At 41.5% G+C, this 21,159-nt stretch overlaps 1 protein-coding gene across 3 annotated transcripts in view; it reads left to right on the top strand.

Moving 5' to 3' along the window:
- The window catches only part of SEC14L1 (SEC14 like lipid binding 1), a 43,166-nt gene extending 23,155 nt beyond the window's left edge, over window positions 1-20,011 (top strand). For all 3 annotated transcript variants that reach the window (XM_068413173.1, XM_068413175.1, XM_068413174.1), the window contains exons 3-17: window positions 1,700-1,849; window positions 1,934-2,065; window positions 4,119-4,247; window positions 4,500-4,734; window positions 5,477-5,586; window positions 6,377-6,566; window positions 9,515-9,603; window positions 10,568-10,638; window positions 12,227-12,398; window positions 12,723-12,857; window positions 14,614-14,748; window positions 15,211-15,462; window positions 16,496-16,674; window positions 17,227-17,328; window positions 19,436-20,011. In XM_068413173.1, coding sequence (XP_068269274.1) covers window positions 1,700-1,849; window positions 1,934-2,065; window positions 4,119-4,247; window positions 4,500-4,734; window positions 5,477-5,586; window positions 6,377-6,566; window positions 9,515-9,603; window positions 10,568-10,638; window positions 12,227-12,398; window positions 12,723-12,857; window positions 14,614-14,748; window positions 15,211-15,462; window positions 16,496-16,674; window positions 17,227-17,328; window positions 19,436-19,451 — 2,097 coding nt within the window. In that variant the 3' untranslated portion in view covers window positions 19,452-20,011. The remainder of the gene's footprint in view (window positions 1-1,699; window positions 1,850-1,933; window positions 2,066-4,118; window positions 4,248-4,499; window positions 4,735-5,476; window positions 5,587-6,376; window positions 6,567-9,514; window positions 9,604-10,567; window positions 10,639-12,226; window positions 12,399-12,722; window positions 12,858-14,613; window positions 14,749-15,210; window positions 15,463-16,495; window positions 16,675-17,226; window positions 17,329-19,435) is intronic.
- Window positions 20,012-21,159: the final 1,148 nt, after the last annotated feature.

Below are 21,159 nucleotides of genomic sequence, written 5' to 3'. Positions count from 1 at the left end.
TTACCATATTAATAGGACCCATCGTCCCTTGCTCTTGGGGCTGTGAGAGGTTTTTTCCCCACTGCTTGCTTTTGTGTTACAACACTAATGCTCTGTCACTTCTATTGTGCATACATCTCTGAACCCAGAAATTTCTATCCTTAATTTAAACAAAACCAGCTGTGCACAGATGAAAAGTTTGAAAAAATGAGCATGTGTACTCACTCACTGGTTATACTTTAGTATGTTACAGAGGAGCTTTGTGAACTCAGGACAATCATGCTGCAAAAATGGTTTAAAAATACACATGAGGGGAAAAAAGCTGACGCTGTTTTAGAGCCTTGCACCACTGTCACCATAGTAACACTGCGTTCCAACTGTGTTTGGACACTGGTAACAAACTTAAGGATTTTTATTCTTATAAAGGGAGAATTAAGAGACCTTTTCTCTTCCAGTGCCACCATTGCATACTTTCTGCAGCTGCTGCTGATTTTCTTCCACACCCTCTCCCTGTTGGTGCTGTTTCTGTGCTGCAACCCAGCTATATTCAGAGCAGTTAAAACTATTTAAAAGGACACAGTGGATATTTTAACTCTTCTAAGGAATTGTTTCATGTTCTGTTCTCAGATTTACTTTATGTCACTGAAGTTTTTCTTCTGCATTGGGACACCTTGCAAATCCTGCCTTTCACCAATGCCAGTGAGGTTCTGATAACAGCAAAAATGAAAGAATTTGGAAAGAAAGCTAAAGAACTAGTTTACTGCCACCCCATGAGGGAGAAAAGCCAAAGAGAAGTGGAGGTACACTAGTGAATATGAGAGAAGGAAAAAAATATAGCAGTTGTGTTGTATTCTTCAGGCACAGTGGTTCTAAAACTAAAATTCAACAAGTTTACTAATGGGGATAACTCCTATTTTCCTCTTGCCTGTTTTACTGATCCCAGATTCTTAACTATCCTTTCTGAGTGTGTCTGATTTAATACCATCTTCCCTGTGTGTGTCAAGTATTTAAGAGATGAACTTATTTACATGACTATTCTTTAACCAGAATCAAAGCTATTGCTAGCTCTTCATTATTGCAAAAAGTTTAAATTTTCAGCAGTGTGAAATGGCCTCATTGTAGTAAAAACACTTACTGTATGTCGTTGGACAAAGTTGTAAGCTGATAAACTGTGCAGTGAAACCATTATGAATACTCGGTGCAAGGGAGCTCGAGAGCTCTAGTAGCTTAAGAAACAGGCTTTGAAATGGTTTTATTAGACCTTTGGGAGCTGTATGGAAAACCCTCTAGACAGCTTGGTGAAACACCAATAATTAGCATGTGAGGTTTTTTTAATCCAACACATAATTGTTTTGTCTTGTGGTATTTTAGAACTAGAGGGTCTTACTTTCCTGTTATTGCTGACAAGAGGATTGTCATTGTACGTAATGAACAATTTCCTTTTTGGAGGAAGGGGAGAAATGGGGTATTTCGTGTGTTGTTTTAAAAATTGTTTTACCTGGAAAGGACTATATTAGGAACGTATTAATAAATGGATTGTTTGGAATGCACTGTGACTTTTTTCCAGCTATAATGTGGACTCCCAGAAGGCTCAATCCCTTCTAAGAGAGGGATGAAGGGCATTGTGCCTCCAAATGCTGGTGATGTCAATGAAGGAACCCTACGCACACGCTCAGGAATTAATTGTGATGATTGTTTTCTTCTCTTTCCATCTTTATAGGCATATGAAAGAAGGTTTCCTACGTGTCCTCTGATCCCTATGTTTGTAGCAAGTGACACTGTAAATGAATACAAGAGTGAGGATGAAGCTATCCATGTGATTGAACGGCGCTGTAAGCTGGACATAGATGCACCACGGCTGTTGAAAAAGGTGATTAGGTTTGAAGTGCCTGTTTTATACTTTATATCCTTTCACATGAGTATTCATCCTAACAGAATCTGTCATCTTCCTCAGATTGCAGGAGTGGATTATGTCTACTTTGTCCAGAAGAATTCTTTGAACAGACGAGAAAGGACTTTGCATATAGAAGCCTACAATGAAACGTTCTCTAATAGAGTCATTATTAACGAACACTGCTGTTACACAGTGAGTAACAGGCTCTTGGTGGTGCTACAGATGGAGCTAAGTCAGTGTTAAGATTTTAGGACTCATACACAGAAGTTGGGTTGTTCTTGGCTTTTGCCTAGTGAGAAAAAATAACTAACACCATCATAAGTGATAATTGTTGTTAGTGTTAAATGTAACGCACTTGCTTGAAGAACTGAAACAAGTTTGGCACCCTCTTGCTTTGAGCATCTTCTCAGGGAGCAGAACACAACATAATTCGCTGTGTTTGACAGCTCTGTTTAGGCAAATCTGTGGCCTGTGATAGCAGTGTGGGGCTTGGTGAGGCTGATGATACCCTGACAGAACTGTTAAAGGGAAGTTCAGCATGGCTTATTTGCCTTCTGCTCAGCTCAGACAAATGTTCATTGAGTCAGCTATGTTTTAACCTCATTCTTTCCATTGTGGCTGTTCTTGGTCCTCAATGCAGACGTTTTCTGATACAAAGGAGTCTGGTGGCATGGTTACTGCTATGCTCTGGTCATGTTTTTTTTTCTGAATGTCCTGGCGAATACTCATGGGCTCACACAGCAGACATGTAGCAGTAAAACTTCAAATCCATGTTAGAGGTTGAATCAAAGCTAGCAAATGTAACTGATTTATTTGTATTGTAACATTCTTTTTACATGCAGATGATAACATTTTCTGTTGTGTACACAACCATGGTCAAAAGGTCACTGGATGTCAAACCCATTTGGCGCTATTATCTGATTATTTATTATTATTTCTGCAATTATTTCCAAGGCATATTTAAAAATACTTTTCCACCTGCTATTTTTTGTGAAAGCTCTGTTTAAACAGGGGAGATGCTATACAGAAAAGTGCATGTGATAAATAACGTACAAAATGCAACACTTCTCCTTGCCCTTACTCTACTCGATCAAGAAATTAGTAGGTAAATACAAAACCAGAATTTTAATTCCAGAATAAATAATTTTTAAAAGTTCATTATTATTATTTTATAATTGAATTTATGAAAGGACAGGAAGATTCTTAAATGTTATTATTGTGATTTGTACTAATTTAGGCTGTACAAGCTGTTCTTGAACCCCTCATTCCCTAATGCAGAAGCAGCAAATGAAAAGAAATGTTTTTTTTCTCTAGTTGTCTTGCTATAAAGTGTTGATACTGTTCCCAGTCAATTTGAGCATGTTTTGAGGGAGGTGAGAACCTTAAGGCATCGGAACAATTGCCTGCTCAGAAATGCAGCCTTCCGTGATGTTGGTATAACTGCGATTTCAGAGCCTAGCCTGGAAATTCCTTAAACAAGTCTTTTTTTTTTTTTTTTTTTTAGCTGAAGAGAGTTTAGAGAACAGCTTTGCTTCAGAGTAGTAACATCTCTGTTTCAAGATCATCTCTCAGCAAACTAAGATATAAGCGAGGAAGAAAGTTGGGAGTGCTCTAAGAGCTTATTCAGCTGTCAGCCCAATGAGAAGTTTACATTTCTTTCTGTAGCACTGTCGTAGGAGAGCAAAGTAAAATAGTTTCCAGTCTACAAAATGCTAAGGTGCTTTGTAGGTCAATGAGGGAACAATCTATTGCAGTATGTCTGTTGCAGACATGTCTAGACTGCGGTGCTTGGGAACGCTTACACTGTGCTCGCTGCAGTCTTTAAGCTAGCTGGCCTTGGTCTGTGACTCCAACCTGCAGCAGCCAGAAGTTCACTGTGGAGTATTTTACCCTGTTCCACAGATACACTACAGTCACAGCCCATATCTAGAATGGGATAGTGTTAATCACGTAAATGTGATAGTCCTTTGGCTCGTGCACGAGTATTTCTCCTCCTTCCCCTTTATTGTTAAGAAAAACATGCACTGTGCTAGCCACGGGACTATGGGAGGGCTTCTCAGATTTCTGTTCTTTAGCATTACCTTTTCCAAGCTGTGTTTTGCAAATGAAGCAAAAGACTGCAAATTCTGCTTGAACGTTTTTTGACTATGTGAATCTGTAAAACAAGAAGCAGTCATTTCAAATATTGTGAGGAAAAAAATACTAAATGGGTAGCTAAACTGTATGACCTCCTTTTAACTAATAGGTTCATCCTGACAATGAAGACTGGACCTGTTTTGAACAGTCAGCAAGTCTGGATATAAAGTCTTTTTTTGGTTTTGAAAGCACAGTGGAAAAGATTGCCATGAAGCAGTACACCAGCAATATTAAGAAGGTGAGCTTGCAGTCATGAAGGAGGTGCCTGGCTCTAAGTTACCACAAGATAATGTAGCTGCTGCTAAGTAACAGGCTGCTCTGCTCAAAAAGCTGGGCTGTTTACTCTAGCCTGGGGCAGCATGTGTGTGTAGGTCTGTATTTTCAAGTGGAATCTTTAGAGAGCTCTGGCCACTTAATGGGTTTCCAGCCCAATCCTTTCTGTGTCTAAATGGGTGTTTTCAGTAGCTGAAGTACATTTTCTTTTTTGAAGGGAAAGGAAATAATAGAATACTACCTGAAGCAACTGGAGGAAGAAGGAATAACTTTTGTTCCTCGTTGGACTCCTCCTGTTGCATGTAAATTGGAGAGCAGCACATCCCACACAAGACGACCAGTTTCACCCGCTATTAATATACCAGACTCTGCCACAAAGGAGGGCTTGAACAGTAAGGAGATCCTCAACACCTCAAGCAGCCCCTCGGAGCCCACAGCAGGAACGCCTGATGGTATGGTGGTCTGACTTGTTCTGGTGGGATTTTTTGTACTGTAGAGGCTCTCAGCACTGTGCTGCTTCTCATGGGCGGCTGAAAATCTTCACATTGGCTCTTTGTTTGGTAACATACAATGCTAAAGTGCAGGCTTGCAAAGTGGTAACGTGTGGGATAGCTTGGATAGCTGTTTTGAGCTGATCTTTTTGGTAAATGAACAGATATGAGTGGAAAAACTCTTCACTTTGCTGTTCATTAGATTGCAAATGGGTGGCCTACATCTTGCCTTGAAATTCAGGGATGGGTATAACTGTAGGAATAAGGAGGAGGAAAGGGCTGAAGTTTCCCTAGACTGTCTTCTGTTATATCTTCCTTCCCCTGTTAATAAGGGAATTTGGGAAAATTCTTGCACTGGGAGGTTTAGATCAAAGCTTCTCTTAAGTATTTCCAGAGGAAGCAAGCCCTGTGGTGCTGTGGATTGACAAATCTGAATATACTGGCAAAATGCTTTTATAAATGCCTGGTTTTACTCCTTTCTTAGTTGCAGGAGGAGAATTAATCTTCTTGGTTTAACATTTAAGATGACTGTGTATGTTGCCTTGCTCATCTTTTCATTGATGCAAAGAAACTTTATTCAACTCTGACTGCACAGAACACAGAGCAGCTGCTTCTCTGCCTCAGATACCAGCATATAAGATCATTTGCTACTTTGACTAGGTCAGTTCAGGCCCGCTCTAATCCCATGTACATCTGCTTTTAGACAAGCTAGACGCAGACTACATCAAGCGTTATTTGGGTGACTTGACACCAATGCAGGAAAGCTGCCTCATTCGACTGAGACAGTGGCTCCAGGAGACGCACAAGGGCAAAGTAAGTTACTGTTGGTCTTTTGTGGCTCTGTCTCAGAATGTGTGATATGCAAGGTGGACCTGATGAAACATCATACCACACCTCCTGTGGCTAACTGTTCCTGTTAAGTGGCTCTCCATGATTAAAACAGTACCTACATTAAGTCTATAGAGTGGCAGTAGAAGTTCATTGTGACTGTCCAGCTTGACTTTGCCAGCTGAGGTGCTTAAATGCTTCAGGTGACTGTCCCTCAGAATGTCAATAAACCAGCCCATGGGAATGTCAGTTATAAGTGTGCCCGGTTCTACAATAGCCTTATTTTTACATTTGTTTGTTTTGGCCAAACATCATATTCTCAAATCTATGTCCCTATGTGCAGTACTGAAAAGGAAGCAATGTGGCCAGTTAAATCACTGATAGCAAGGCTGGGGGTTTTCCAGTGGCTTGTGATTTGCATGTGTGTCTCAGCTTCCTTTTACTTAGCAATGAAATACAGTCTGTGTTTTGTCCCTAGATTAATTTAGATTGGACTGACTTAGTATGGTCATACAGGTGTAAATGGTTACGTTAGAGTTCATGAAATTTTTATATCCCTCCTATGCAGGTAGCTGCAGTACCTGACAGGGCTCATGTTTTTGTTGCAAACAAAGACTGATTTGCTTGAGTAACTTCCAGTGTTACATACTTGCATTGGTGCAGGGCTGCGTGTTTTTTCAGCTTCTGTTGTTTGTTTTTTTGTTCTTGTTTCAAACCTTGAATACAAAATCGAGTTTGTGGGGTTTTTTTTTGTTTGTATTTTTTTTTTAAATAGATCCCAAAGGATGAGCACATTTTAAGATTCCTGCGTGCCCGGGACTTCAACATTGATAAAGCAAGAGAGATCCTTTGCCAGTCACTGACATGGCGTAAGCAGCACCAGGTAGACTATATTCTAGATACCTGGAACCCTCCTCAAGTACTCCAGGATTACTATGCAGGTGGCTGGCATCACCATGACAAAGGTATGCTCTATAGGGTGGATATTGAACAGCCTTTTTGTGTTCTGAATTAAAGGTGATAGTTGTCCTTCTGTTAACTAGAGGTGACTGCAAAGATGCTTGAACTTCTCAGTTGTTACATGCTAAATGCATTTAAATTGATGTTGCCAGCTCCTTAGTGGGTGGAGGCAGACTCCTAGGTCCTAATCTTTCTGACTAATACTGACATATTGAACTCTAAAGAGCTCTGCTTTGCCAGTAGCTTAAAAAAAGTTATTAATTGCACTTCTGTAGTACTCCGAGATATGCTTAGAATGGGTGTTATGCAAATACTGAGTATTCTCTTTCAGTGATTAAAAGATGTTTGTAAATAAGTATATCTTCCTAATCAACTTATTTCTGATGTTGTGTAAGTCTGCTAATGGCATAAATGAATACTTATTTGGCATTACAGTCAGCTTAATGATAAGTGGGATGTTGCAAAAACATCAAATAGAGCAGGTTTATTTAAGAAGGGAAGAAGCTTTGGCTGAATTCCCTTTGTATGGTGAGCCACAGCCAGATCTTTAAAACACAGACGACTACGCCTGACACGCTTCCCTACCCCTCTACTTGCTTTATCGAGCACTGATCTTGCTGATACCTATGTGGAAATGAAATGTTTTGGAATTTGTTGCTTGAGGCAAGCTGGGCTCTTTAGATAAGGAACTAATCTCTTACTGTGAGCTACCTGTGTTCTGATTTAGTCTTTTCCCCACTAGGCACCATTGTTTCTGCTAGCTCTTCCTGTTAGGAGAAGCATATGAAACAGGACAGGATGCTGTCGGCAGTAGTGGCCAGGAGACAGGGAGGACACAGCAGCAGTTTAATCACTGTAAAGCTGAAGAGCTTGAATGGCTCTCCCCTGCTGCTTTGGGTTTGGCCGACCTCAAACTGAGAAAATGGAAAATGGGAAGATGCTTGTAAAGATTGTAGGGAAAACACCTGTGAATAAGTTCTCCCTTTCTGTCAATTCATTGTCCTTACTTTGCAAAGACTTCCTCTGTCAATAGCACGTAACTGGGTCCTGCCAGTGAGTAGAAAGGTACAGAATGCATCAAAGGGTTGTTTAATGTTTTTCTGAGAAGTTCTTCAGTGTTGTGGTGAACTTCATGTTCCCCTCCCTTCCCCTGCAGTTCCTTTGGTCTCTTTTGCAGCACGCCCACAAGTAAAGCATGGGTTTGTCGATAATGGAAACAGACTTTCAAAACTGAGCAATTCTCTATAATTTAAAATTTTAGTGGTAGGTTCTTTTTTAAACCCTCTTTTCTAGTATTGCTCCTTTCCTCCTACATGTGCTAAATGTGCCAAACTTAAGCTAGCTGAATTCTGTACAGCTTTCAGTGCTAAAGCAAAGGCAGCAGTGGTTATGAAGTGTGTTGTCTAGAATGAGCTATTAGTGCAAAAGAATAAAAGTTATTATTTTGGCTTGCAATTAGCAGTTTTCTGTACATCTGAGTGGCTTTTATTTTGACAGGAATGCTTCAGTCAAATGGTTTTTTTAAATCACAAAGCTCTAATGGAGTATAAAATATACATTGATAATACAGCACTGTCAGTTGAGACTTTCCTTCGTGTGTCATTTGGGTGGACCAGGGTCAGTAAGCTATTAGTTTGGTTTTGGATGCATGTGCATCTGAGGGAGGGTGACCTGCTATGAAGCTTAATAGCACTTTTTGTTTAGTGTTTTAAAAGCTAACCAGTACATTCCAAGATAAGTGTGTGCTGATGTTAAAACAACATGTTCTTTTAGACCACCTGATAAAATACAAAAGACTGTGAAGTTTTATGGGTGTAGTGTCTTTGCCAAATAAATAACTTGCCTTGACTCTGCAGTTTTGTTTGGTTGTTTTTTTTAATAGTGTATCTTGACAGTTTCTTTCCTTGCATCCCAAAGGACTTAATGATAATTTGATACCTCTCTTTGCAATTCTTGGAGGGAAGTGAAGCTAAACAGACAACAGGACAAGTACTTTTAAAATTTTGTGTCCTAGCATATTCAGTTTTATAAGTTGGTGATTATTTAGCTTGAGCACTAGAATAGATGGAGCAAAGCTTAAAAAAATGCATCACAGCTTTGGGAGGAAGATGGAAGGTGTTTCGGACAACTAGCTCCTGTTATGAAGAGCCAGAAATGTAAGCTTTGATTCTCAAATTCAGGCAATGCAGTTGTTGAGCTTAATGCCTTTGTATCCTGAGCAGTATCAGGGTGCCCCAGTATGCAGCAAGATGACCGTGAAAAGGCAAGGCTTTGAATGCAGAGGGTCCATCTGAAGCTGATCTCTGGAACAGAGTACATTCTCCCCAGGCTTAACTTGCCTAAGTGAGGCTGTGTGCCAGTTCCGTGTAATATGTAATGACATAGCTGAAAGGGGTGACTTCAGCAAATGCTGCAGAACGCAAGTCTCTGGGTTAACACTGTGTTTCATTAATTCCCAGAACTCAGGGCAGCTACTTTTCCAGAAAGGGTGCTGTAAGCTATCCAGAGCAGTATTGCGTCGTGTGTGATAGAAGGCTGACAGCCTTCATTGCAACTCCTCAGTTACACCGATGGGCTAAAGCTTTACCTGTATCTTAGCTGTCCTGGAAGCTAATTATAGTCCTGTGTCTTTAATTGTGTGTACCAAGATCTTGTGTGTACCAATGCACTTGTTGAAGTCCTTTGAACTTTCGTTGCAGATAGGGGAGCTAGTTTTGCATCAAGATGTATCCATTAAACTTTCTCAGTTCACTTACAGGCAATCTTTTGGTGTAGCTGGACAGGGTAAAGCTTATACTGCCATCTGCTCCAGGTTCTCCCTCTTCCAGCTGTACAACAAAGTTTGAACTGATTATGGCTCGTTTCCGTTTGGATTTTTAGCATAAAACTAGCTCACTCATATAGTCTGTTGCTGCAAAAATAAGGGTTATGTTGATATATTCTCGTTATTCAGATGGTCGCCCGCTGTATGTGCTGAGATTGGGACAGATGGATACCAAAGGCTTAGTGCGAGCTCTTGGGGAAGAGGCTTTGCTTCGATACGTAAGTATTTTTGAAGCCAGCAAATTGCTAACAATGTGATATTTTCATTTAGAAATTTCCTCCTCTGCCAGAACATTCATCAGGCTGGATATTTTGATGTACTCTCTGGCCGTCTGTTTTTGGTTTGAATATATCTGAAAGCTCCTGGTAGCTGATCTTCTGCATTCTTTCCAACTGCAAACTGATGGCGGAAAGGCGTAGCTCTTGGCAGCTTCTGGGGTTATTGGTTATCATTTTCACAGGTTCTTCTGCAGTTTGTGCAGTGCTTCAAACTTAAGTCTCTGCGTTTGTACAGAAGAGAAAATGCTGTGCTCAGATTTTGTCAAGCCTGTACTCCAAGGATAAGAATAATTGATTTTTAAAGAAAAAGTACTTGCCTGTAATTTTGCCTTCTCTAAAGGCATCACTCAGACTGTGTTATTGTGGATCTGCTCAGTTTTCAAGCAGAAAGCTGGCAGAATTCCAGTTTTGCAGTAATTTTTTTTGACTCCTAGTAATGACAGTCATGGCCATAGTAACCACTAGAAGCAGGGACTGGATTTTACTTTTTCTCTTCTAGTGGCATTTCTAAGCATATACTAAATAGTTTGTTTGCCCTAGTTCTATTTCAGGGTTACTTCCTATGGCTTAAAAAAAGGGCTTTAATTTCTGAGTAAATAGGAAATCAGTGCTTAAAGAGGCGGAACTGTAGGGAGACTTCTTGTCTGTATCACTCCTGTGTCTCAGTTTTTAGGAGGGATCTTGTTTACATTTTACTGCTTTTATGGAAAGGTCTGTTTATTTTTCAACAAGATCAGCCAGTGGGGTAAATGCAGTGATTTCTAGTTCATTATTTGGGTAAAAAAGTTTATGCTGGTTTGAGCTTGTAGTTCTAATTAGCCTTTGGATATAAACATTTTTTTTTCTTTATCCCATCTACTGAGTTTAAGACTGTCTTCTCTAAACAAAATGTTTTCTTGTACAGGTTCTTTCAATAAATGAAGAAGGACTGAGGCGATGTGAGGAGAATACGAAAGTGTTTGGCAGGCCAATAAGGTAAAATACAAGTGGATTTGCTCTTTGGGAATTACCTGGTTTCACGGTGTGCATGGGGGAAAAATCAGGCAAAGGGCAGGCTGTGTGACTCACAGGCAGATACAAGCACAGTTACAGTTAACTTGAGAGCCTCCCCAGTTACTGCTGGAATGAATCTGCATGGTCACGCCTGAGGGAAACTAACCACCTGCTCCAGCAGTCTCGGTGTTGTGCTCATAATGATTCTAGATGGGGGTGTTATGCTTGTACTCTCTTTGAATGTTGGATGTCTGCAAAGCAATGCAGTCTAACTCCCGTTTCTGTTTCTGGGGGATTTTATAGACAGACGTTTGTTACAGGCTGCCAAAAAAATCAGGCCATGATAATATCATGGATAACCTTTCCAGTAGTTTCAGTTGTTGTTTACATGTCCCTTGTTCATCCATAGTCCATACCAAGACTCATTACACTCAGTTCTTGTTTGCATTCTCCATTTATTACATGCAGGTACTCAACTCATGATCCAAGGTAAGGTCATGAGGCTCCTGTGAAACCTGGAGTCTAGTTTTTCAAGTACTGGCATGACTTCATATGGAGTTCAGTCAAAAATGGCTTGCTGTCCCATCTTTAAGTCATTGTAGGAGTCACTTATGAAAGTGTTAACTGCGAAATGGATTTAAAGGTGTGGAATGAATGCGGGACTGGCCCTGAAAAGAAACAGTATTCTTGGACTCTCTTCAGTTTCTGACTCCTTCCCTTAATCTGTAAAGGTTCAGGGATGCATAATATGTCTGCTTATCTTTTCCCTGTTAAAGAACTTGCTGTCCTAGCTCTCAGTGGGAGGTCAAATCCAAGAGAAGGATTTCATGTGTGTAACTATGAAATTGTGCTGCCTACTGGATCTTCATTTGTGGAAGTAATCCTAAAGGACAACATATTAAACATTTAAAGTGAAACGAAGTGTTTGCTTGTTTCACAGAAGCCTTATGCATAATTTCATGGATGCTGGCTGGTGCAGCACAGCTGTAAATCTTGAATTCATGCCCAGGGCAAGACCTGAACTTGGAAAGTAACTAAAGCATATGCTGAAGCTCAGTATTTAGAATTAAGAACATACCTCTTCCTATAGAAAAAGCTTCCCTCCCCGAGATCTGACAACAGAATTAGATTTGATGTGCAATGGCACTGTTACTGTACTGTGTTAGTAGGAAACCTGCACCATGAATGTTAAATTGCTTCATAGCAGCGTGGCCACATGATTGATTTCCCAGTAGAAGCAATGGTTTAACGTTTGGGCTTGCTGTTGACAGGGTCTTTTTTGGCTTTGTGTTAACCTTCACATGGAGTCTGAAATGTCTTTGGGGAATATGCATGATGTGCGAAGATCACTTTGCACATACTCTGTAACTGTGTTTAGCCCACTCTACGACATTTCTGTTCTAAGGATCTTAAACTCCAGTGTCTGCAGGTAGCACAAAGCAAGGAGGTAAAATAGAAGAAACCAAAACATGCAGTGTGGTCCACACATTTCAGTACATTGGACACTTGCATAAGAAAGGAGAATTTTGATGCCATTGAGATTCTTCTTTTTTGTCTTTCTCAAATTCAGCTCTTGGACCTGTCTAGTAGATCTAGAAGGCTTAAACATGCGGCATTTATGGAGACCTGGTGTCAAAGCGTTGCTAAGAATCATTGAGGTGGTTGAAGCTAATTACCCTGAGACTTTGGGTCGTCTTCTAATCCTAAGAGCACCTCGAGTATTCCCAGTTCTTTGGACACTGGTATGTTTGTAATTCAAGGTATTCCTCAGCTCTCTCAGTACACTGCTGCACACTTGTAGTCTGTAAAAGCACTTTAGATAGAAATCAGGCTTTATAAGCAGGAAATGTTACTGTTTAGAAACATCTCTTTTATATCCGTTCTTCCTGGAATGGATTTAAAAACATTGCCTAAGAACTTGCTTGCATAATTGGTTAATTTAGCTTCTTTATAGCGTGAACTTTGCATAACAAGGATGGCAACACAATGCGATCAAACTGATTTCTTCAAAATTGACTCAAGAAAAATGTGGGAGCCTAATCTATTCTGGTTTTCTTTGTTTGTAGGTTAGTCCGTTCATTGATGACAACACTAGAAAGAAATTCCTTATTTATGCTGGAAATGACTACCAGGGTCCTGGGGGACTGCTGGATTACATCGATAAAGAAATTATCCCTGATTTTCTTGGTGGAGAGTGCATGGTATGAATATAAATTAGTGCATATAGCAACTTATTTGTAGGGGTTTTTTTTATTCTCCTGCTCCTCTAAACGAAGCCCAGAAGCACAGAATGATTCCTAATGTAGTTTGGAGGTGGGAGGTCTGATGTAGGATTCCAGGCTTAGTGTTTTCTTCCAGATCCACGTTAAAAGGAGAAGTACAATAATTTTTTACAATGAATTATCAAATAACTTATCAAAGTAGCCAGGGATGGTTAAAAGCCATAGTCTCTGTTACATGTAGAGTTCAAGCAGACATGGTAGCACAGCACTGAGCAAGAGCTATCACCATCAGCTTATCAGAAGAGTCTGTGTCACCTAAAAGAACTAACTGATACCATAGGGAGCACAAGGAAATTTGTGACATGTCTGCTAGTAGGGCTTAACAGTCTCCTGGCACAATAAACACATTGACCCACAGCAAACCAAAAAAATTGCTTTACTGCAGGATACTGTAATTTCTCAGTCCCTTGTTGTCATGTGCCTTAATAGCTGCTTTCTGCCTAGACTATGGGTGTCAATCGAATCTGTTGTTTTAACATCTCAATGACACTGTAAGGTTTGTTTTCTCTGTAATGTTTTTGACAGCACAGGCTCACTGGTGTGACTGAGGTGTAGAGTGTAACTTGGGCGTTTTCTGGAGCCTCTCTCACAGTAACACTTAGATGATTTTCTGAACTCAATTGTGTTAGAATATGGCTTGCTTTTTAATCCCCTGTACACTGTCTGGATTAATTTCTGTATCATTCTTAAAAATTCATCCAGGTCTGTTCAAATACAGTCTCTAATTATAATGAAGTAGTTAGACGTGTTGGAGTAGAGCATGTGTTTATCTTCATTGGGCTCTTTTTTGCTGCAGCAGTAGCTTTCAGTGGAGAGAGTTTGTGCTATCTAATTTGGAGCTTGAGAAGCTGGCAAAATCCACTGCTTAAGTAAGCAAAACTCAGTGTTACCAGGAAGCAAATTGCTGCAATACTTCCTGCCGGTCACAGACAGTTATAGTCTCTTTCTCTTCTTCTTTACTTCTGGATATTTGAACAAAAATGACTTCTCAAAGATCCTTTCAATTCTCTGTTGTAACTCAGTTATCAAACACTTCTACTGCCCCAGACACTTCTGTGGAACCTATTCCTGCTCAGATAGCTGTCTAACTTCATTACTAGAGACTTCTTAAAGATGATTGCTTAGGGAAGTTGTGTAATTGCTTCTAGTACTGAGCTGTCAAGACACATGTCACTTGAAAACAGTTACCTTCCTGACTGCAATATACTTTTACCTGTTTGGAAACTCACTGTATTTCCCCACCGTCCTTCATCCTTAAATTTAGCTACCCCATCTTTTTCTGGTCTATGTAGGCTATATTTTTTAGACTGAGTGGCTATTGCTGCTTTCCTCAGGATTCCTAAGTGGCTCACATCTTTCTTCAGTGTAGGGCAGTATGAGCGATAACTGTAGCATTTGCAGAGTCATTTTCTGTGGTGGTGGCTGGTGTGTACATACAAGGTCTGTTCCTCTGTTGTCAGGTTCTGCAAACTCACCTAAACCAGATCATTGTAAAATAAATTTACATATATATGATGTACAAGCTACAAAATTGCTTTCAAACTCTGTTCATATCTCATTCTTCAGAGTACTTGCTCAATGTGAGGGTTTGGTTCTGAAGCTGTTAGGCAGAGAGCATGACAGGGTGTGGATGTACAGAGGGGGATACTTTTTAATGGCTGTTTATGCTTTTTAGTGTGAAGTACCAGAGGGTGGGCTGGTTCCCAAGTCCCTCTACCGGACAGCAGAAGAGTTGGAAAATGAAGACATAAAGCTTTGGACTGAAACAATCTACCAGTCTGCAAGTGTCTTCAAAGGAGCTCCGCATGAGGTACCGTTGCAGCCTGCCCTTCTTCTCTTTAATCTCAGCCTTATGCTCTGGAGTCTGTCTCTTGAACTGAAAATGGTTTAGAACTTGATTATTTAGTTGCCATGCTTCCACCTCGTTCTTCTGTAGTTCTGGTGCACAGTGATGCTTTAGTAGCTGAAGTTTGTGACCACTCCTGGTATCATCTTGTTGTCATTTAGATAATATCACTGTTGTTCATTCCATTCAAAGCAGTGTCCTTCTAAGCAAAGACAAACGATATTCTCAGAAGCTACATGAGAGCTTCTGAAAGTCATGTGTCAAAATAAGGACACTCCATCAGGAAAGAATTTGTATCTACACTGCCTTTTTAAAAAACTAAATTAAGCCCCCCAACAAAACCTCTGGGTTTTGTCGTCTTTCTGGTAAAAGTTTCTGTCTTTACTGAGCAAATTGCTGTTGTCTAATACGACTTTTCTGTCTCAGGTTCTCATTCAGATTGTGGATGCCTCATCTGTCATCACATGGGATTTTGACGTGTGCAAGGGCGACATTGTTTTTAACATCTTTCATTCCAAAAGAGCCCCACAGCCTCCTAAAAAGGACTCCCTGGGTGCTCACAGTATTACATCTCCTGGTGGGAACAACGTCCAGTTGATAGACAAAGTCTGGCAATTGGGGCGTGATTACAGTATGGTGGAGTCTCCTCTTATCTGCAAAGAAGGGGAGAGCGTGCAGGTAAGACCGCCGAATCCTCGTGCGGGAGCAGATGGAAGCGAGCTCCAAAACTGGATGTTCTAATTCACAATTGTTATTGATGACTGAGTGGTGATTCAGCTCCGGACTGTCTGCTTGCTTTTGGCCGACATTTCAGCTTCTGTTCCTGGCTGCATGTTGCAGGGAATGGGGATAGTATTTACATGGGATCTGCTGTGAAGGGGAGGTTGAATCAGGCTAAGAGTGATTGAGATTGATCAGCAAAGAATATAGGGAAGCCACCTAGAATGTAGTGCACGTCCAGAAAGTAGCAAGACCTGCTTTATGCTGTAATTTTGACCATTATTTTCTGAAGCAAACAGTCTGTGTGTGAAGGATATCATAGTAAGTGTCTTACCTCAGTAATGAGAGAAGTCTGGAAATAAAGACTGAGCTTCTGTGTGTTTGTCCCTCTAACAGGCATGTTAAAGAGCTCCCTATGGCCAAGGGGTTTTTTAATGGCACTTGCAACCTATCCTTTAATTACCAAGTTTGATATTGCATTTGGCAAGTTTACAATCACACACTGCTGCTCCTTTTGACTTGAGATAGACTTGAACAGCCTTTGAAAAAGGAGCTCCTTAAGTCATCTAATTGGAAACGTTAAACTGGAAATATGGGCAGTGGCCTCTTGAACTGCATTTTCTCTTTCTGTGAGGCAGGAGCCTTGACTGCTTTTCTCAGTCTCAAAGAGCAGCCGTTAATGAAAATAAATGGAAAAAATGGATATTGTTTTAAACAAGAACTTTGTCCTTTCAGTGTATTTAAATCCTAACCCCTTGACACTGTCAAAAAGCAGGAGGATCCACTGGTGTTCTCTCATAACTTTTATAAGCATGCTATGTGGGGAGAGTTGACCAGCACTGCCAGTTGGCTGAGGAGTTGAAATATTCACATTGGGAAAAAATTATGGGCACGTAGGCAGGTTTTTTTTAAGCTTGGAAAAGACATTTCAAGCCTACAAATCTTTGGGTTAACAAAGTTAGGTTTTAATTTTCACTGTGGCTGCTTCCAGGGATCGCATGTGACCAGGTGGCCTGGCTTCTACATTCTCCAGTGGAAATTCCATAGCATGCCTGCCTGTGCTACAACCAGCCTGCCTCGTGTGGATGATGTGCTAGCATCTCTACAGGTCTCCTCTCACAAATGTAAAGTGATGTACTATACAGAAGTAATAGGATCTGAAGATTTCAGGTATGTCTGGCCAAGTTCTTGAGGGTCAGCTGATGTCAAACTTTTCTGATACTTAGATCAAGCCAGTGTCAAGTTCACTTAAATACAAGTAAATTGTGAGGACTTGTGTTTTCTTAGGCCTCAAAACAAAAAATGCCAAACAAAAATTTAACTGGCACTGGGGGCAACTAATGTATAAAAGGGGTTAACTAGTTATCTCCCTGCAGTCATCAGTGGTCACTTTGCTCTGCTTTGAAAGCACTGGGTGAGTTGTTGGGCTTGGCAGGTTGTCACGTAGAAACGGGTGCAACTCAAAATGGAATTGAGTCAGTTCAGTTGCCTGCCAGTTGATGTACTTGACTGAAACTAGTCTCTGTCTCTTTGAACAGCATCTGTTTTTTTGCAAGGTGTTCAGTGTCCCTGTTATGTGGTGAGGCAGAAAAGCTTTTGAGTATGTGCACCAAATTACTTGCTTTTTATTTAGTGTGCAAACAAATAGAATATAGATACATAGCAGAAATCAAAATCTTTGTAAGTTCTGGAGCTTTAAAGCGACTTTGGTTTTTATTGCAGGGGATCTATGACCAGCCTTGAATCAAGCCACAGTGGATTCTCCCAGCTCAGTGCTGCCACCACCTCTTCTAGCCAGTCCCATTCCAGCTCCATGATTTCCAGGTAGTGCCACAACAGATGAAAAGCAAATGGATGAGATGGCTGGACCCTCGCCTGTGGCAGCTGACTGCAATACAGCATATCCAACTGGCGATTGTGCAAAACCCCACCCCACAAAAGCCTTTTATAGATAGCAAAGTAGCTGTTTGAATTTTAAACTTAGTGGTTTTGGTCTTTGTTAGATCCAACAGCTTGTCTCTTGAATTTTAACCCTTTTTCCTAACTCAGCCATAAATATTTTTTGCAAGTGTGCTTGCACAAATCCTAACTGAACACAAGGGCTCTCACTGAAAGGAAAAATAACCAGTGCATCAGTTAATAATTTTTTTAACTGTGTAAATGTTAAAAAGCAAAAAAAGAGAAAAACCCTACCAAAAATGCTCCGTAGTGCATTAGAGATCAACTGCAAGTCTCCTGTCAGGACATTCCTTGCCATCTTAAGAAATTCCCTGTGATCTTCCAGTGCTGCAAACTGTTCTCCCATTGCCACTAAGTGTTGTCCAAGACAAAGAAAAGCAGTTGCTGGATACTTGACTTTGTGAGTCCATTTTTTTCAAAGCGTGCCCACAGAGCTGTGGCCAGGCTGTAAACACTAATACCTTTTGTATGAGCACATTTTGGGGGGAATTTGAGCTCTGGGTCTTGATGGGTTAAAGCAATTCATTCTTTCCTTGGATTTGTGCTTGAAGCGCTGTGGAGAGAGAGGCAGAGAGCAGGCTCTCCCTCCCTGTGCCATGCTGGGCTGATCCAGAGTTGCCCTGAGGATTTGTTCCCAGCACTGTGCTGGAGCTTCACTCCTCTTCCTTAGTACATTCCATGTGAACTGATTTTACTGAGACTCTGTTCTTATCAGGAATTTATGCAGAGCTTAAGCTTGCTTCTTAAACCAGTCTGGAGGAGGTATGGCTTACGTCCTTCCTGTGCACTTTTCAATCCCTCTTGCTTTCTGTCCTTCCCTGTGCATGTCAGAAATAGAGCGCTTCACTTCTGAGCAGCGGAAGCTTTAACGTAGGCAGGGAGCACAGGGATCTTCACTAAGTGATGCAGTAGAAGATGCTCTAAGCAGTGTCTGCTCGACCATTTTCACTACTGCTACTGCCAGTGGTGAATTGCCATTTTGGATTTTGTCCCTATTCTACCCAGGCCCAAGCAATCTCACCTGAGCTGTTTGTTAAAGTCTGTTCAGGTATTCTTCCACTTCAAGCCCTCTCTCCCACGCACAGCGAAAGGCACAAAAGACTCGAGTGCTGAGCAAAGGGCTGTCAGCAGACAACTGCACACCATCCCTGGCAGTTGGAGCAGAGAAGGTTTCAGTCTGAAATGCAGCAGGATTTGCATAGTTAGACCCTGCTTGGTCTTCCCCCACCCCATTAGAGTTAAACTATCCATCTGGGCAAAAGAGGCTACTGTGCTGGCTGCAGTCCCTACAAGAAAGCTGGATAGGCTCTGTTAAGTCCTGGGGAGGCAGCACTGTTGTGGGTAAGTGGTAGAGGAGCTTGTGGAGGTCTCGCACTTTCACAGCAGGAGCTACTGAAGATACTGCATGCCCTGCCTGAGGAAAGCTGGTTCTGAACTCAGTATAAATCTTTCTTTTATGACTGCAGAGCTGAGAGGCAGGTTACTAACCTCTAAGAGCACCTCTCCTGCGGACCAGTTCTGGCTGTGGAACGTGGCAGACAGAGCTGACAAAGAAGTATTTTAGTGCCAGATTTAGAGGTGCTGAGAGGCCAGTGTCCTTAAACCGAACCAAACTGGTCTATTTTGTCTTTTTTGGACTTAGAAATGGAAGATGGAGGTTAGACTGTCACTTAGGCTGCCAAAGTGTGCTGTTGTGCTCCCCACCCAATGTCCACACAGCAGCCAGCCCCACGCTGTGGTGCTCAGGCTGCTCACGTGAGCTGTCTGCCTCGGAGGAGCCCAGCTTGCTTAAGAGGTGGTTTGATTCTTGACATGCAGGAACCAGTATTCCCAGGCGCAGGGGAGTGAAGGCAGCAGGAGGCACAGGGAGGTTAACTCAGTGACACTCTTGGCTCTTTACAAATGCCACCTTCCATTTACCAGGCTGTAAGGGCTGAAGATGGTCCCCTTTCTTTCTCTCTCTCTCTCTCAGATGGCGATTTTGCTGACAACTGTAAAGAAACTGCTTCATTCAACACTCCACATCTGTCCAGAGGTGTCTGGCTTTGTAGACCTTTTTGAGTTGCAGTCACTTTTCAAGTCTGAAGATCTAGTTTTTGTTTTTCACTTGAGCTGGCTCAAAAGTGGCACTTTGGGTTTTTCCTGCTGTTAATCTTAACACATCTTTTAGAGCTCAAAGCACATGACAGCACAAACAGCTGGGGAGATAAAATTCCAGAAAGACAATAGTTAATCCTCCTCTAAGCAAAGTGCTGTGGCAATATGACTTGATCACTGCAGTCTGACTAATTAATTTCCCATACCTTGGTCTTTCTTTGTGTGATATTACTGCTCTCCTTCCTTCTCTCAGCCAGTGACTCTTCTGTTGGCGTTTTTTTTTTTCCTGTTACCAGTGTCCTTCTGCACTTCCCTGTCTGTACTCATGAACTGCATATCAAATTCTGTAAATGTTTTGTATACATAATACCTCATTCTTGGTAATAAAATACAGATAGTCTTTAAAAGATTTTTTTATTGTTATCAATAAATGTGAACTGTTTGGAAAAAAGAGTCAGCCTCTTTATTTCATTGATATGATGCAAAGCTTCCAGGTTCTTTTATGCGCTGAATTCGAGGCTGCCAGAGCTGCTGTGGGACAATGCTGTTACAGGGGACCAAGGAGGCACTTTATCTCTCTGCCACCGTGGAGAAGCTTCAGCAAAGCAGTCTGTCTTGGGGAGCAGAAACCCAAGCAGGTACAAGGTATGAGGAATGTGGTTTTAGAAGGAAAACGGCATCTGCTGGGCACTTCCCTGTCACATAACAAAATCCTATCTGCCCCACAGTACATGTACACAGGGTTTTTTTACTAGTCTGTGAATACATAAAAGGAACAAAATACTGTGCTGAAAAAAATCTTCAGGTAACCCTAAAAAGATAATGCTTGCTTTTATGGATTATATGATGACTTTGTACTCTTTTTATCACAGTTTGAAAGGGAGTTTCAGCCTCAGCAGTTCAGCTGCTGGCAGCAGTATCCCTTGTGGAGTGTATTATGTGTATTCTCTAAAAGGCTTCCAGGGGCAGGCTTAGCACAGCGAGGGTACGGAGAAATGTCTCTCCTTTGCCCCTGTGCGGGCTGAAATGTATCTGACTACCTGAACTAGCAAGTGTAGGTACTTCTCTTTTCCACCTGCTTGTTTCTTTTCACCCAGTGGCCCTGCCATAGGCTTTCTGGCAGAATAAATGGCTGAATGTAACCCGGTCTTAGTGCAGGCACAGCTGCCCATGCAATGACACTGCCCCTAAAGCCTGCGCTGCTCCCCGGGGTGCAGCATGGGCTTGGGGAGAGGGAGGACTAAAGGTGAACATTCAGCTGCACCGCTCGGTGTTGTACTTCGGCGGATGCAGCTGCTGTTAGGGTTGGGATTGTTTAACTGAAATTTAATGATATGAAGGAACAAGATTTTCCTCTCATTCAAGAAGCAGAGTGCTGCTCAACAGAGCTGCCCACACAGGGGTTTGGTAGTGCCCACTCCCAGGGGGGAGTGAGCCAGGTGGTGCAGAGGAGATGGGCTCCTCGGCTGCCCCCGCCACTGATGCTGCCTTGGGTGGGAGGCTCAGACAATCACACTTGAGGAATTAAGATTATTTTATTAGTAGAAGTAGACAAAGCTTTAACTATTTTTAAAAAAGGGAGCCAATAAATGTCAGGCT

Source organism: Nyctibius grandis, chromosome 15 (genome assembly GCF_013368605.1).
Source record: "Nyctibius grandis isolate bNycGra1 chromosome 15, bNycGra1.pri, whole genome shotgun sequence".
Taxonomy (NCBI): Eukaryota; Metazoa; Chordata; class Aves; order Nyctibiiformes; family Nyctibiidae; genus Nyctibius; species Nyctibius grandis.
Note: the sequence above shows the minus strand (reverse complement) of the source record. Positions and strands in the feature narration are given on the sequence as shown.